Source organism: Carcharhinus amblyrhynchos, chromosome 13 (assembly GCF_965287045.1).
Source record: "Carcharhinus amblyrhynchos chromosome 13, sCarAmb.v2.hapA, whole genome shotgun sequence".
NCBI lineage: Eukaryota > Metazoa > Chordata > Chondrichthyes > Carcharhiniformes > Carcharhinidae > Carcharhinus > Carcharhinus amblyrhynchos.
In genome coordinates this window covers 32,393,009-32,407,644 of record NC_137336.1, presented here as the reverse complement: position 1 = coordinate 32,407,644, position 14,636 = coordinate 32,393,009, and the positions used below count along the sequence as shown (strand labels likewise).

The 14,636-nt window shown below is 42.8% G+C and overlaps 1 protein-coding gene across 2 annotated transcripts in view; it reads left to right on the top strand.

Annotated features, from left to right (window-relative positions):
- Positions 1–14,636, top strand: part of LOC145351483 (short transient receptor potential channel 7) — an 88,535-nt gene that overhangs the window by 40,026 nt on the left and 33,873 nt on the right. For both annotated transcript variants that reach the window (XM_080201079.1, XM_080201078.1), the window contains exons 2-3: positions 9,009–9,191; positions 13,198–13,362. In XM_080201079.1, the coding sequence (XP_080057205.1) occupies positions 9,009–9,191; positions 13,198–13,362 (348 nt within the window). The remainder of the gene's footprint in view (positions 1–9,008; positions 9,192–13,197; positions 13,363–14,636) is intronic.

Genomic DNA, 14,636 nt, shown 5'->3' with positions numbered 1-14,636 from the left:
TTACTGTGTTTACGCCAGTCCAACGCCGGCATACCCACATCATGACTCCTGGTATAGCCTGTGCATCATAATCTGATTATAAGTGTTAGGGTAGGTGAACTTGCATACGCCAGAAACATGCAAAGTGGATAACTGTGATATCAAACTGCACATAACATTAATTTGCCACCCAAACATCCAATTGTAAACCACACAGGTTCTGTTAGTGTCCTTCTTTGTTCATGCTTAGCTGCATGAGCAATACCCCCTTCCCCCTTAGTTCAATTTAAAGAGACTCATTCAGCATCCAGGGAGGTGCTTTTGACTTCCTTTTGCTCCTGCAGTGTTAATGGAAATAACAAAGAGTTAAAAGCAGTTTGTGGTTGCATGCCTGCTTTCAATAACGGGGGTTATTATTGCTCCTGCTAGGCTGCATCATAGTGGAGAGTGAGCACAAGCAACAGAGAGAGAAAGCCACTGAAGAAAAGGGGTCTTCATAATTCCTTGTGGGTGGCACAGTGGTTCGCTCTGCTGCCTCACAGCTCCAGGGATCCATGTTCAATTCCTGGCTTGGGTCACTATCTGTTTGGAATTTGCACATCCTCCCCATGTCTGTGTGGGTTTCCTCTGGGTGCTGCTGCTTTCTCCCACAGTCCAAAGATGTGCAGGTTAGATGTATTGGCCATGCTAAATTCTCCCAGGATGTATCCCAGGATGCGTAGGTTAGAGGGATTAGCAGGTAAAGATGTGGGGTTACAGGGATAGGGCCTAGGTGGGATTGTTGTCAGTGCAGACTCGCTGGTCTTAATGGCCTCCTTCTGCGCTGCAGGGTTTCCATGATTCTTTCTAACCTCTTTTATTGGGGAAAAGAAAGAGAAAGAGAAAGAAAAAAGAATGCAGAGCATGATGCCCTCGTGATGACAAAGTGGCAAGAAGTTTGTACCCTGCTTGCCTCAATGGAAGAGGGTGCAGAGTAACAGTTAATATAGATCTCTTCACCCAATAATGGGCCTAAACAAACTGTTCTCCCATTTGAGAATCTTTGGTTTGATTGTTTGGAAAGACGCTCTGTTGCTTGCCCACTTCCCACATGCCCCTGAGGGAGGTTTGCATTGAGAAAGATTTCTAAATATGATAAATCGTTGCTCAAAAGCCCATGGAAAGTTTGTGTCTCACTGATGACCATAAAACCTGGGCCAAGAATCATCCAGCATGACTAAGTCTGTCTTTCTCCCTTTCCCATACCTACAACCTTTTGCAATAAATAAACTTACCATTATCCTGTGTCTTCACTTAAGTCAGTGCTAAAGAAGGAATACAAACAAAGCTGACAATTTATACAAATGTGAAGCTCCTGTATACATTTCTCCACCAATGCAAATCAGATACTAAGAACATAATAAGAACATAAGAAATAGGAGCAGGAGTAGGCCATCCAGCCCTTCGAGCCTGCCCCGCCATTCAATAAGATCATGGCTGATCTGTCGCTGCTCAGTTCCACTTTCCCGCCCTCTCACCATAACCCTTAATCCCCTCTCCTATCAAAAACCCATCAACCCGCGTCTTAAAAATATTTAGCGAGGCAGCCTCCACCACTTCAACGGGCAGAGAATTCCAGAGATTCACCACCCTTTGAGTGAAGAAGTTCCTCCTCAACTCCGTTCTAAACCGCCCCCCTTTTATCTTGAGGCTGTGCCCCCTAGTCCTACTGTCTTTTTTGAGCGGGAAGAGTCTTTCCACCTCTATCCTATCCATCCCATTCATCATCTTATACATCTCAATGAGATCTCCCCTCATTCTTCTAAACTCTAATGAGTACAAGCCCAGTTTATTCAGCCTCTCCTCATAGCTCAACCCCCTCAACTCTGGTATCAGCCTAGTAAACCTCCTCTGCACTCCCTCCAAGGCCAAAATATCTTTGCGCAGGTGCGGCGCCCAAAACTGCACACAGTACTCCAGCTGTGGCCTCACCAATGCCCTATACAGCTGCAGCAAGACCTCCCTACTTTTATATTCAATCCCCCTCGCTATGAATTTACTCACTCTAAGAATTTTTGCATGTTATGTTTTGGGATCTCTTATGGAGAGGACTTAAGGAAAGTTTCTATGACTGGATGATGCCTTTTCGGGGAACCTGTGGTGTGAATTTTCCCCAGAGCAAATGGCTGTCAGGACATCAGTCTAAGAACCAGTTACCATTAGAAATATGTGCGATTCTGCTTTCTACCTAAATGAAATGGAAGATAATTTTTTTTAATTTTTATCCCACTGACTTCTGTACTTTTATCATAGAGACCCAATTCACTTCCATTGAGTCCGCACAACAACAATTCCACTCAGACCCTATCCCTAAAACCCCATCTGTTTACCTGCTAGTCCCCCTGACACTAAGGGGCAATTTAGAATGATCAATCCACCTAACCTGCACATCTTTGGACTGCAGGAGGAAACCCGGCACCCGGAGGAAACCCACGCAGATATGGGGAGAATGTGCAAACTCCACACATATAGTTACCTGAGGCCTGGTGCTGTGGGGCAGCAGTGCTAACCATTGTGCCACTGTGCCACCCCTGAAACTCAGTACTGAGAAGGTGTTCAGTCTGACTTTTGAGTTATAGCTTCATCAGGACAGATGGAGGAAGTAGTTGTGTACTCCATTGGTGGAATATCAGAGTGCAAGATGTTTTATAATGTGACTGTTGAAGATATGGAGAAGAATGGGCAAAAGAAACTTTGGCCTCAATTCACTTTGGTGATATATAGGTTCAATCTTCCTTCTAACATTGATTTTGGAGCCAGATAATATCCAATATTTGGCCTAGTACATGATAGGGTAATGGTGATGTCACTGTGGTGGTAATGTAGAGGTCCAGGCAAATACTTTGGGGACATAGAGTGGGATGTTCTGACTCTTGCTGCTGACAGTATCCTCCAGTCATGTTGAGGCCGACCCCTGCACCACCCTCCCCCCCACCCGCACCCCCCCCATGGTGTGTTCCTTGGCGGCAGGGTGGGCCATAGGCTTCGGTAGGGCGGCAAGATCTCAACAGTGGCCAGTGGCTCGCTGCTCCCGGCAGGGGCAAACCCACCATGTGAGGAGGGCCAGAAAATTCCCTCCGTAGTTTCATGGTCACCATTACTGAAACAAACTTTCAATTCTAGATCTTTGTTTTCAATTAATTGAAGTTTGTGTATTAATTGATTGATTTAATTAATTAACAAAAATCAATTAGTTTTTAAAAATCTGGAATGGAAAGCTGGGGGTGGCACGGTGGCAAAGTGGTTAGCACTGCTGCCTCTCAGTGCTAGGGACCCAGGTTCAATTCCCAGCTTGGGCCACTGTCTATCTGGAGTTTGCACATTCTCCTTGTGTCTGCGTGGGTATCCTCCAGGTGCTCCACTTTCCTCCCACAGTCCAAAGATGTGAGCGTTAGATGGATTGCAAATTTGATGCAGAATTGCCCTTTAGTGTCAGGGGGACTAGCTAGGGTAAATGCATGAGATTATGGGGATAGGGCCTGTGTGGGATTGTGGTTAGTACAGACTTGATGGGTCAAATGGCCTCCTTCTGCATTGTAAGATTCTATGATTCTAGTTTCAATAACAGTGACTATGAAACTATCATTGGAAAAATCCATCTGATTTGCTAATGATTTTTAGGGAAAAAAATATTGTCATTCTTACCTGGTCTGACCTATTCCAGACCCACAGCAATATTGTTGACATTTAACTGCTCACATGGATAATTAGACATGGGCAACAAATACTAGCCTTTCCAGCAATGCTTACATCCCATTGAAAGAGTAAAAAATATAACTTACAGATTCATTGTGAGACATTAGATCAAATGCCTTACAAAATTGATGAAAGCAGTTGAAGTGAGGGTTCCCCTGGGCCTTTCAATATGTAGCAATCTTATATAAAGTCACAACTTCTCCAATATATTTTTTCCAAGCATAAAATACTGCCTATTAATTTCTGATTGCGCTGTTGTGCTCTAAGGCATACAATAGTGATGCCATTACAACCTAACAAAAGACTAATATCAGCAAGATGTCTATACTTTACACTGAATATGTTTACTGCTTGAAATTTCACTATTTTTTGCAGATCGGAATACAAGAACAAGGAAGTCTTGCTATTATTGTACAGGGCTTTGATGGATGTAGATGCCTATCGAGTAGGCCTCTCTGACCTGGATGGTGTCAAGCTTCTTGAGTGTTGTTGGAGTTGTACTTATCCGAGTTAATGTAGAGTATTCTATCACAATCCTTGGCAAAAATTTTACCAGCACACCTGCCCCGATTCTGGGGCAGGTGAGGCTCACAGAACAGAATTCTCCATTGACTTCAGGTGGGATTTTACGAGTCTTGCCCGAGCGAGGTCATAAAATCACAGCCCTTGTGTGTAGTTGATGGTGGAAAGGTTTTGGGAAGTCAGGATGTGGGGTTTTTTTGCCATCGAATACCCAACCACGAGTGTCCTCTTGTAGTGTCGAATTTATGTGGTTGGTACAGTTTTCTTCTCAATAATAGCTTGTTGTCCATTCCTCATTGGTGTTGCAAACCTGTTCCCCTTCTCCCTACATTCCGATCTTTTATTCCATTTCCTTGACTGTGGTGCCCCGTCTCCCATTACTTCTCTCCCTGCTTTCTAATCTCTGATTGCCGTCACTGCAGTCCCAGATTTCTCAACTTTCTTTCCCTGATTCCTAACCTGCCTTTCCCCTTCTTTGGGAATGAAGACATTGAGGTCAGCTATTTTAAATATGGCAATATTGTCCATAATGTGAAACACATATGGACTATTAGAAACTGCAAAGCAAACTAGAAGTTGCATGACTTTGGAACATATGAGATGGCCAATGGAAAAGAAAATTAAGCACTTTTTGATTAACTCACAACACCTTCCCAACTGTAAGATGGTTTACTCCTCTGGGATAATGCAGAAATGAAAGTCAAGGGGTGCGATCTTACCAGTCATTCACGCCATGCTCCCACTGCAGCAAGGTCAGAGAATTTGGTGCCAAGATATGCAGAGTTTTTGCAAGCTAACATGAGGAAACTACCTCGGAAGAGGGAGATATTTCTAATTTCAGGAGATCTTGACAAATTTCTCACACAAAGGAAATGAAAGTTATTCAAATCTTGTTTTAAAAGCGTGGCATATTATTGCCCAAATGGAAGAAGGATTGTGAAGGTAGGTAGTTGAAATGCTAGTGAGCTAGCCTTGATGTTGTTCCATCATAATTAAATAGTTCAAAATTCACTGGCATGTCTTTTTAGTTGATAAGGACTTCATACTAACTGTGCTGAAAGGTTTTTGATCTCTGAATGTGAACAGTCAAGAATAGCAGAATGTTAGACCTGTTAAAAATTCTCCAACTTTTCCTACAGAGGCCTGAGGCCAAATAACTTCAGAAAAGGAAGCCTCAAAAAAATTAGAGAGTACAGAGTTTGGTCAGTTTATGACAGTAAGATGATCCAGTGAAGTGAACTAGAGTAGCATGTTCAATGTTTTCATTTTGTTATGTGGAAATAACAAATACTAATTGAAGAAAGTGAATTCAATCCTAACTATTACTCTGTAGATCCTACTTCTCTAGAATAAAGCAGCTTAAAGATTCAAACTAAGTCTCTTCTCATCTATGATGTGGAGATGCAGGCGTTGGACTGGGATGGGCACAGTAAGAAGTCTCACAACACCAGATTAAAGTCCTAGAGGTTTATTTTGTAGCACGAGCTTTCAGAGCATTGCCTCTTCATCAGGTGAGTGGAGAGTTGGGTTCACAAACAGGATATATATAGATACAGACTCAATTACAAGATAATGCTTGAAATGCGAGTCTCAACAGGTAATCAAGTCTTTACAGGTATTTACAGACAATGTGAGTGGAGAAAGGGTTAAGCACAAGTTAAAGAGGTGTGAATTGTCTCAAGTAAGATTTTGTAAGCCCATGCATATCATTGTGATAGCATCTGCATGGTCTCACCAATGCACCATGCCTCGAGATATCCTTTCCTGTAGTGTATCAGGTAGACAACGTTGACCGAGTCACAAGGATATGTACAGTGTACCTGGTGGTTTGTGTTCTCACATGAGATGATGGCATCCATGTCGATGATCCGACACGTCTTGCAGAGGTTGTGTTGTGTGGTGTCGTGGTCATTGTTCTCCTGAAGGTTGGGTAGTTTGCTGCGAACATTGGTCTGTTTGAAGTTGCGCGGTTGTTTGGAGGCAAGAAGTGGGACTGTAGGGATGGCCTTGGCGAGATGTTCATCTTCATCAATGACATGTTGAAGGCTCCAAAGAAGATGTTGTAGCTTCTCCGCTGCGGGGAAGTACTGGACAATGAAGGGTACTCTGTCCACTGTGTCCTGTGTTTGTCTTCTGAAAAGGTCGGCACGGTTTTTCGTTGTGGCCCCTGGAACTGTTGATCAATATCCTGTTCTTACAAGGGCATCTTTCAGCATCTGTAGGTGTCTTTTGCATTCCTCCTCATCTGAGCAGATTCTGTGTCTATAGAGGGCTTGTCCATAGAGGATGGCTAGTCTGACGTGTTTAGAATGGAAGGTGCAGAAGTGGAGCATCGTGAGGTTATCCATGGGCTTGCAGTACAGTGAAGTGCTGAAGTGATGGAAATGCATGTGTCCAAGAATGCAACCGATTCTGGAGAGTAGTCCATGGTGAGTTTGATGGCGGGATGGAACTTGTTGATATCATCATGTCGTTGTTTCAGTGATTGTTTGTAGTGAGTCCAATGGAAGAAAATATCATCAGTGTACCTAGTGTATAGCGTCGGTTGAAGGTTCTGTGCGGTGAAGAGGTCTTGTTCGAACTTGTGCATTCAGCAACCTCTGCAAGACGTGCCGGAACATCGATACAGATGCCATCATCTTGAGTGAGAACACCATCCACCAGGTATATGGTACACACTCTTGCAACTCAGCCACCGTTGTCTACCTCATACACTGCAGGAAAGGATGTCCCGAGGCATGGTAGAGCGGCAAGTCCATGCAGATGCTATGACAACAGATGAATGAACACCACTTGACAATCACGAGGCAAGATTCTTCCCTTCCAGTCGTGGAACACTTCAGCAATCAAGGGCATTCAGCCTCTGATCTACGGGTAAGCATTCTCCAAGGTGGCCTTCAAGTCACGTGACAACACAGAATCACCGAGCTTAAACTGATAGCCAAGTTCCACACACATGAGGACAGCCTCAACCGGGATCTTGGGTTCATGTCACACTACCTGTAACCCCCATGATTTGCCTGGGCTTGCAATATCTCACTAACTGTCCTGGCTTGAGACAATACACCTGTGCTTAACCCTCTCTCCACTTGCATTAGCTGTATCTGTAAAGACTTGATTACCTGTTAAAACTCGTATTCCAAGCATTATCTTGTAATTGTGTCTATATACACCCTGTTTGAGAACCCAACTCTCCACTCACCCGATGAAGGGGCAGCACTCCAAAAGCTCGCACTACCAAAACCTGTTGGACTTTGACTTGGTGTTGTGAGACTTCTTACTGTGCTTTCTCATCTAGTGTTACATTGCCCAACCTCTGAAAGACTGAAGTAGTACACGGTGAATTGGCACAGCTCACATTGTGAGGGGTTCCATTTTTATACCCTTCTAATTCTTGTATCATACAATTAAACATGGAGCAGGTTAATCAGCTCCCATAAGTACAAGACATCCAGTCTTCTTACAGGAACAAGTGATGTCGCTGAATGCAAGATATATGGTAGATCCACATTTGCAACCTCAATCTTTACAGTTAGACCTTTGTATCACATAACTTAAAGTTCTAACTGAGGCTCCGAAGGGGAATGTACCATGACCATGACTCATTGAGTAGCACTCACCTCTCAATCAGGAGGACCTGGGTTCACAAACCATTCCAGAAATTTGAGCACAAAATTCTTAGCTGCCACCCCATTGAGGGAGTGCTACACTGTCAGAAGTGCCACCAGTCAGTTGAGATGTTGAACTGAAGACTTGGCTTTCCTCAGATGGGAACAAAAGATTCCATGGCATTATTTCAAAGAACGGCAGGACTGTTACCCACCTCACCTGACCCCCAGGCAATATTTATCCCTGGACCAACGTCACTGAAACTGTAAACTGGTCTGTGCATCAACTGGCTGCTGTGTTTCCCACATTAAACAATGGCTACACCTCAAAAATATTTACTTGCCAGTAAAGTATTTTGAGGGAACCTGGCTTCATTAATGTTGCTAGTGTTAATCTTTCTTTCACATCATGTGTCATGACGATGATGATGATAATGGAAACTAAATCATTTAACACAATACAAATGTATTTTTGTCTGCATATGCTGCCTGCATATTCCTCCTCAGGGAAGAGTAAATATTAGGCTTGTGTTGATCCAATTGTCAGTTGACTCATTTCTAAAGCCACTCTATGGACCCATAGTTTTTCTTTTATTCATTTGTGGGATGTGGGTGATACTGGCTGACCAGTATTTATTACCCATTCCTAATTGTTATAGTTCTGGAGTCACATTAGGCCAGACCAGGTAAGGATGGCAGGCTTCCTTCCCTAAAGGACATTAGTGAACCAGATGGGTTTTTCCAACAATCAACAATGGTCATCCATAGGTTCTTAATTCCAGATTTTTTTTATTGAATTCAATTTCCACCATCTGCTGTGGCACAATTCGAACACTGGTCTCCAGAACATTTACTAAGTACCACTAAGCCATTGCCTCCCCACATTGAAAGTGGATTTGCATCCTAAAGAACTCTGATTGACCTCACCCTTGCTAAACTATTAATATCTGGTTGACCTGAAGATTTATTTACCTTGTACTTATAGAACACAAAAGTTGTACTTAACTTTTACAACTCCATAAAATCTTTCATAGAAGGTTGCACAAACTGTTACCAATTTCACAGCCTTATTTCTTTCTGTCAGTTGCTCTTCTGTCCAGTATTTTAACGAGATGGATTAATGACTGCAGTAACTCTCAGCAAATGTCATTTTCTTCCATTTAGAACGATTATAGGAAGTTATCTATGCAATGCAAGGATTTCGCTGTTGGTGTGCTTGACCTGTGCCGGGACACGGAGGAAGTGGAAGCCATTCTTAATGGAGATGTGGATTTTGAGCCTCAGTATGATCATCATAGGCCATCTCTGAGCAGAGTGAAACTTGCCATTAAGTACGAAGTTAAAAAGGTAAATATACCTGTTGATTTACAATGCTGGTGGATTTAAGTTAATAGTGCATAGTGTTTCAAAAGCAACATGCAAACACAGTTTTTACTCAACCTTGTGGAATTCTGTCTTGAGTGTAACATATTGAAATTTCTTAATATTCTAATAAAGACTGTCCAAATTGACCTCAGTGGATAAGACGTCATGTTTTTTTAATGAAGTCCCTATATAATGCAGTGCAGTATTCCATTCAGGGGTAGAATGTAGCATTGCTTTCATGTCCTCTCAGATGGTGAGTTGCTGCTCACAACTGGGTGGACAGGAAAACCGCCAAAGAGAGGTGAGGCACATCTCTAGAAATAAAACAGAAGTATATAGGCAAGAGTAACCGTCATTTCCTCAATGACCGTATAGCTGAAGCCTGGAAACAAGTAACTGGCCCGTTCTCTCAATCAAGTACTGGCATGTGACATGTAGCTATTAAAAGAGATACATCTCGGGAATGGGGTCAGGAAGTGAATTATGCGAGAGATACTTGATAAATTAATGTAAACATTTTTAAAATTCTAGAAAATACAAGTGGGTGAATTTTAGCATCCCGTCCACCTTGGGAATCGGAGTGGGTGAGAGGCGGGCTATGCAAAGGCCCATTGACCTCGGGTGGGATTTTCTGGCCTTGGGGGCGAGCAAGGCCAGAAAATCGCACCATAAAATTTTGTTTCAAAACTACAGAAATTTATTTCAATCGCATTGAAATGTGAGTTTGGACAGAAATGAACGGTGCCGTTAGATTATCATTTATATAAAGGTTTCATCCAAATAGAGCACCATTGTGTCACAGTTCAATGGAGCACAAATGCAGAGTTAATCCACCGTACTGATCAGATCTGAACCCCAGCCAGGAGTTTGCAATGATAGCCATTTAATAGGTTTTGATGTCGAAAAGGAATTGAGACACAAGGAAAATGTAATAAGCAAGTAATTCAACGTAAAGTGGAACATTTTCAGTTCTCTCATATCATGTCCAATATAAGCAATGTGTTTGCTTTTCTCTGCATATCATATCCAGAAGGAATGATAGAGAAGTTTCAAAGTGCTGACTTTAAAAATGTGTTTGCTTTTTAATTATGAATAAATGTACACACAAGAAACTAATTAATAGAATCCCTACAGTGCAGAACGAGGCCATTCAGCACATTGAGCCAGCACCGACTACAATCCCACACAGACCCTATTCCCATAACCCCACATGTCACCTGCTTGTCACCCTGACACTAGGGTCAGTTTGGCCAATCAACCTAACCCGCACATCTTTGGACTGTTAGAGTAAACCAGAGCACCCGGAGGAAATCCATGCAGACACGGGAAGAACATGCAAACTCCACACAGTGACCCAAGCCAGGTATCGAACCCTGGTCCCTGGCGCTGTGAGGTAGCAGTGCTAACCACTGAGCAGAAAATGTGCAGTGAATTAATGTCGCTTTCCTCACCACAATTGCTGCTTAAATAAATCTGTTCTTACTAAAATTGCAAACTCTCCAGAACGTTAGTAAGTTCGAATCACATAATTATAGATAGAAAACAATTGTGCAAAAAGTCTACAATTCCATGAAATAAGGAAATTATTATTGTTCTAAATAAATTACTTTATTCCTGTTGCTGTTAAGGTCCAAAATCATTTGCTATGATGTCGGGTCTGAGTCCTCATTCAGCAGCCTTATACTGGACAACTATCTACAACATCTGAATCCAAAGATGTGCAGGTTAGATTGACTGGCCATGCTAAATTGCCTCTTGGTGTCAGGGGTTAGCAGGGTAGATAAATGGGGTTATGAGCTGGGAGGAATTGTGATCTTTGCAGACTCGACGGGCCAAATGGCCTCCTTCTGCACTGCAAGGATTCTACGATTCTAAGATGCAAACTCCACACAGACAGTCACCCAAGGTTAGAATCAAATAGGGGTCCCTGGTACTGTAAGGCAGCAGTGCTAACCACTGTGCCACTGTGCTGTGAAAGCAAGTGAGATGCTGCTCAGGTGAAATCCCTTCCAAGGAGCTGAAACTTACCTGTCACAGATTGATAGAACCCTCTGACGGAAGGAGTGTTTTCCAGAACAGCCTTTTACCTGATCATGTCTGCATCCCTGCAGTGTAACCGTTCAAAGCCTTCACAACTTATGAGTTGCATTGAAGCAATCCTTCCCACTGTGCTCCCACCTTCTCCAGCCTGCCAAGGATGGACTGATTTCTTGCTGGAAAAAATGGAATATGGGTGCAAAATTCCTTTTCATTGTTTAGCAACTTTAATTCTGTTTTTGCCTCAGTCATAGTTTTCCCTAATTCACGCTCTGCCTACTCCAGGAAGATTTGAAGTAAGCAGGGCCACATTTCTGGAATTTTGATAACCCCCTACTTGTTGTCCCCTAATCCATCTCCATTGCCATGGGAATATTCTCCCAATGGTCCTATTCCTAAATAAGATTCATCAGAATTTATAACTTTGAAACAAGTATATAAGACACACAAACATTCATCTGGAAATTACCTTTCACAACAGTGTATCAAATTCTTCTCTTTGCTATTTTAACTGAGGCTTCAACACATTTCATATGAAAGGTCATAGTTAATGATTGTACAATAGCATGGCTCATGGTAGTTACCAGGCTATACAGATAAAATTAAATTATATCTTTAATTGTCTCCTCTATAAAAGAGACAATACTGGAACAACTGGCCACTTCTCCAATCAGCTGAAGTGTTGAAGTTGGAGATCCCACACACACAGTGGTCTGGCCAACCTTCTGGTGATGGATTGGGAGGCAGTAAAACCTGGAAAATGGGGAGGGAAAGCAGAGAGGAGTGCCTGGTCATATGCCAGCTGCTGTATAATTTTACCAGGAGCAGACATGTGGAAAACAGACCCCCTGCCCAGAGACCAATTAAGGACCTCTTCCTGTCACCCACTGGCACTTTACCAGAAGTCCCCCAGTGGGCTCGAGGGAGGCCCTCCTTTTTAGGCACTTTTTGGACTACAGAGTGGTGCCCCAGTGGCTATAATTCTGCCTGCACTCACATACTCCCCTCCCCTTTACCATCACCTAAATAACTAGCCCAGCGCCCAACCCTCTCCCCACCACTGCCAGGCCCCACTTACTGGCTGGGAAGGAAATATCGATCCATGGCATTCTGTTCTTCTAGGTACAGTTCCAGACATGGGCACCATTCCTGGGGGTGGGTGGCTGTCCTTTACAGGGACTGAAGTCCAGATGGCAACTACTTAGTTGCCTCACCCATCGTAAAATGTGGCCAAGGGTCTTGCAAACAGTCAAGGTGGGATTATCCTCAGCTTTTGTACACATCGCCAACCCAGTGAGAAAGTCCGTGCTGTGTCTTCGAAATGGTTTTTCAATCATTTACCTCTTCTTCAATTTTATCTCGACTTTGTGATTAAAATTGAGGCAAACTCATTATTCATACGCTTTTAATAATATTTGAAACACGTATTACACTCTTTTTTCTTCATTATTTTTCACTGCTTTGCAAATTCATTTTTTTAAATACAGAACCTCACTCAGAGCTGCTGTAACTCCTCTGCTGTAACCTGTGCCACCATAGGTCACTGCCCTCAGGTGATTGGCAGTCCTGATTCCCTCCTGGGCATGGCCATTTTGTCTCATTGTATTGTGCTGTTGTTTGGCGACTGCATTCAAAGTTTGACGTTTTCACCTCAGCACCATTTGTACTGTTGTGCCAATCTGAAAGCAAACAAAGCACACTGACGTCAAAGCAAGTAAGTTTTAAATTCCTTTCACGCACGAAAATGAAGTTTTCGCTATACCCCAGTGAAGTTATGACAAAAGAGTGGGAACAGCTTACAGACTGTTTTCTGAAGGAAATCAGAAAATGCATTTACTGATCTCAATCAAACTATTTTCTTTGAAATGCTGTTTTTTTTCCACCCAATAGCCCTGCCTAATGCATTGAAAACAAGAGACTGACTGTGAAATGTTTATTTTATTTCTACTAGTTTGTTGCTCATCCTAACTGCCAGCAGCAGTTGCTTACAATTTGGTACGAAAATCTCTCAGGCTTACGTCAGCGATCAATAGCTGTGAAGTGTTTGGCTGTGTTTGGGGTCACCCTAGGCCTTCCATTCCTTGCAATTGGATACTGGTTTGCTCCATGCAGCAAGGTACAGATTCTTCATTCAAGTCTTTAAGAGCTGTTACATTGATTTGTACAATCGATACCGGCATGGATTGTTAAGTAGAGCTTCTTCCATTTTGAAATTTGTGCCTATTACCGAGGAAATTTTATACCCAAAAGATGGATGGGTTTTGGCTCATTTATGTCCACCAATTAAAATGTAGTGTGAAATGGGCCTATTTCCTGGCCTTCAGTTAAACGGAGGTGATGGGCTGCTAAATTAGGAGCTTTAGCGCCTGGATCCAACGTCCCTGCCTGGCTATGATTGTACACACTCCCCAAAACCCATTCCATACGAGGCCTCCAACATCCCCTCCAATCCCACCACCCATCTTCCAAAGATCTCTGATATCCCTCCCCTATTCCCCTCCACAAGATCTCCAACCTCCTCCAAGGCCTCTGACCTTCCTCACAGACTTCAGATCCCACCCTTCCCCCCACAAGGTTTCTAGCTAACCATTCATTACTCCCCCCACCCCAGACCCGGATATTGTTCAAATAATTCTTATAGCTGTTTGATGAACGTGGTTTCATTTTGATTATCCAATTAATGAGGAGAAAGTGTTAAAATGTCAATTTAAGGAGCATATTTGCAACCTACAGGCTTAGAACAAAGATCTCTGAGTAAACACCGTTTGAAGGCTGGCAGCCAAAGTGATAATGGAGGTGTATATTAGACTAGTAATTCAAAGATCACTTGTGAGTCTGCACTCAGGCACCGGAAAACTGACCAAGAAAATTGCTGGATTCTTGTAAGAACCCAATTGGCATTGATGCCTTCCCAATCTGATATAACCAACACATAACTCCAGTTCAACACCTAACTGTCTCTTTTAAGAAAGCCACTCAATTAAAACAGGAGTAGCTTGGGGCAGCCACTAAATGGTGCCTTGCCAACGTTGCCCACATTCAGAGGATAAAATAAATATTGACTCTGGTGGAAGGGGATCAGGGGTTATGGGCAAAAGGCAGGAGAATGGGAATGAGAAAAAGATCAGCCATAATTGAATGATGGAGCAGACTCAATGGACAGAGTGGCCTAAGTCTGCTCCTATGTCCCATGGTCTTATGGTCTAAACACCAGATTACATATTGTACTGACACTACTTGTGCAACATGGAGTATTCCTGCTCAAAATGCAAGTAAAACGTGGAAAGAAAAAGCAAAAAGAAGTTCAATAAGACATAAGAAACATGAGTTAATCTGTGTTGAGAAGCAGCCTCCTCACATTTATAGATGTATTGAGTAAACTGCCAACAG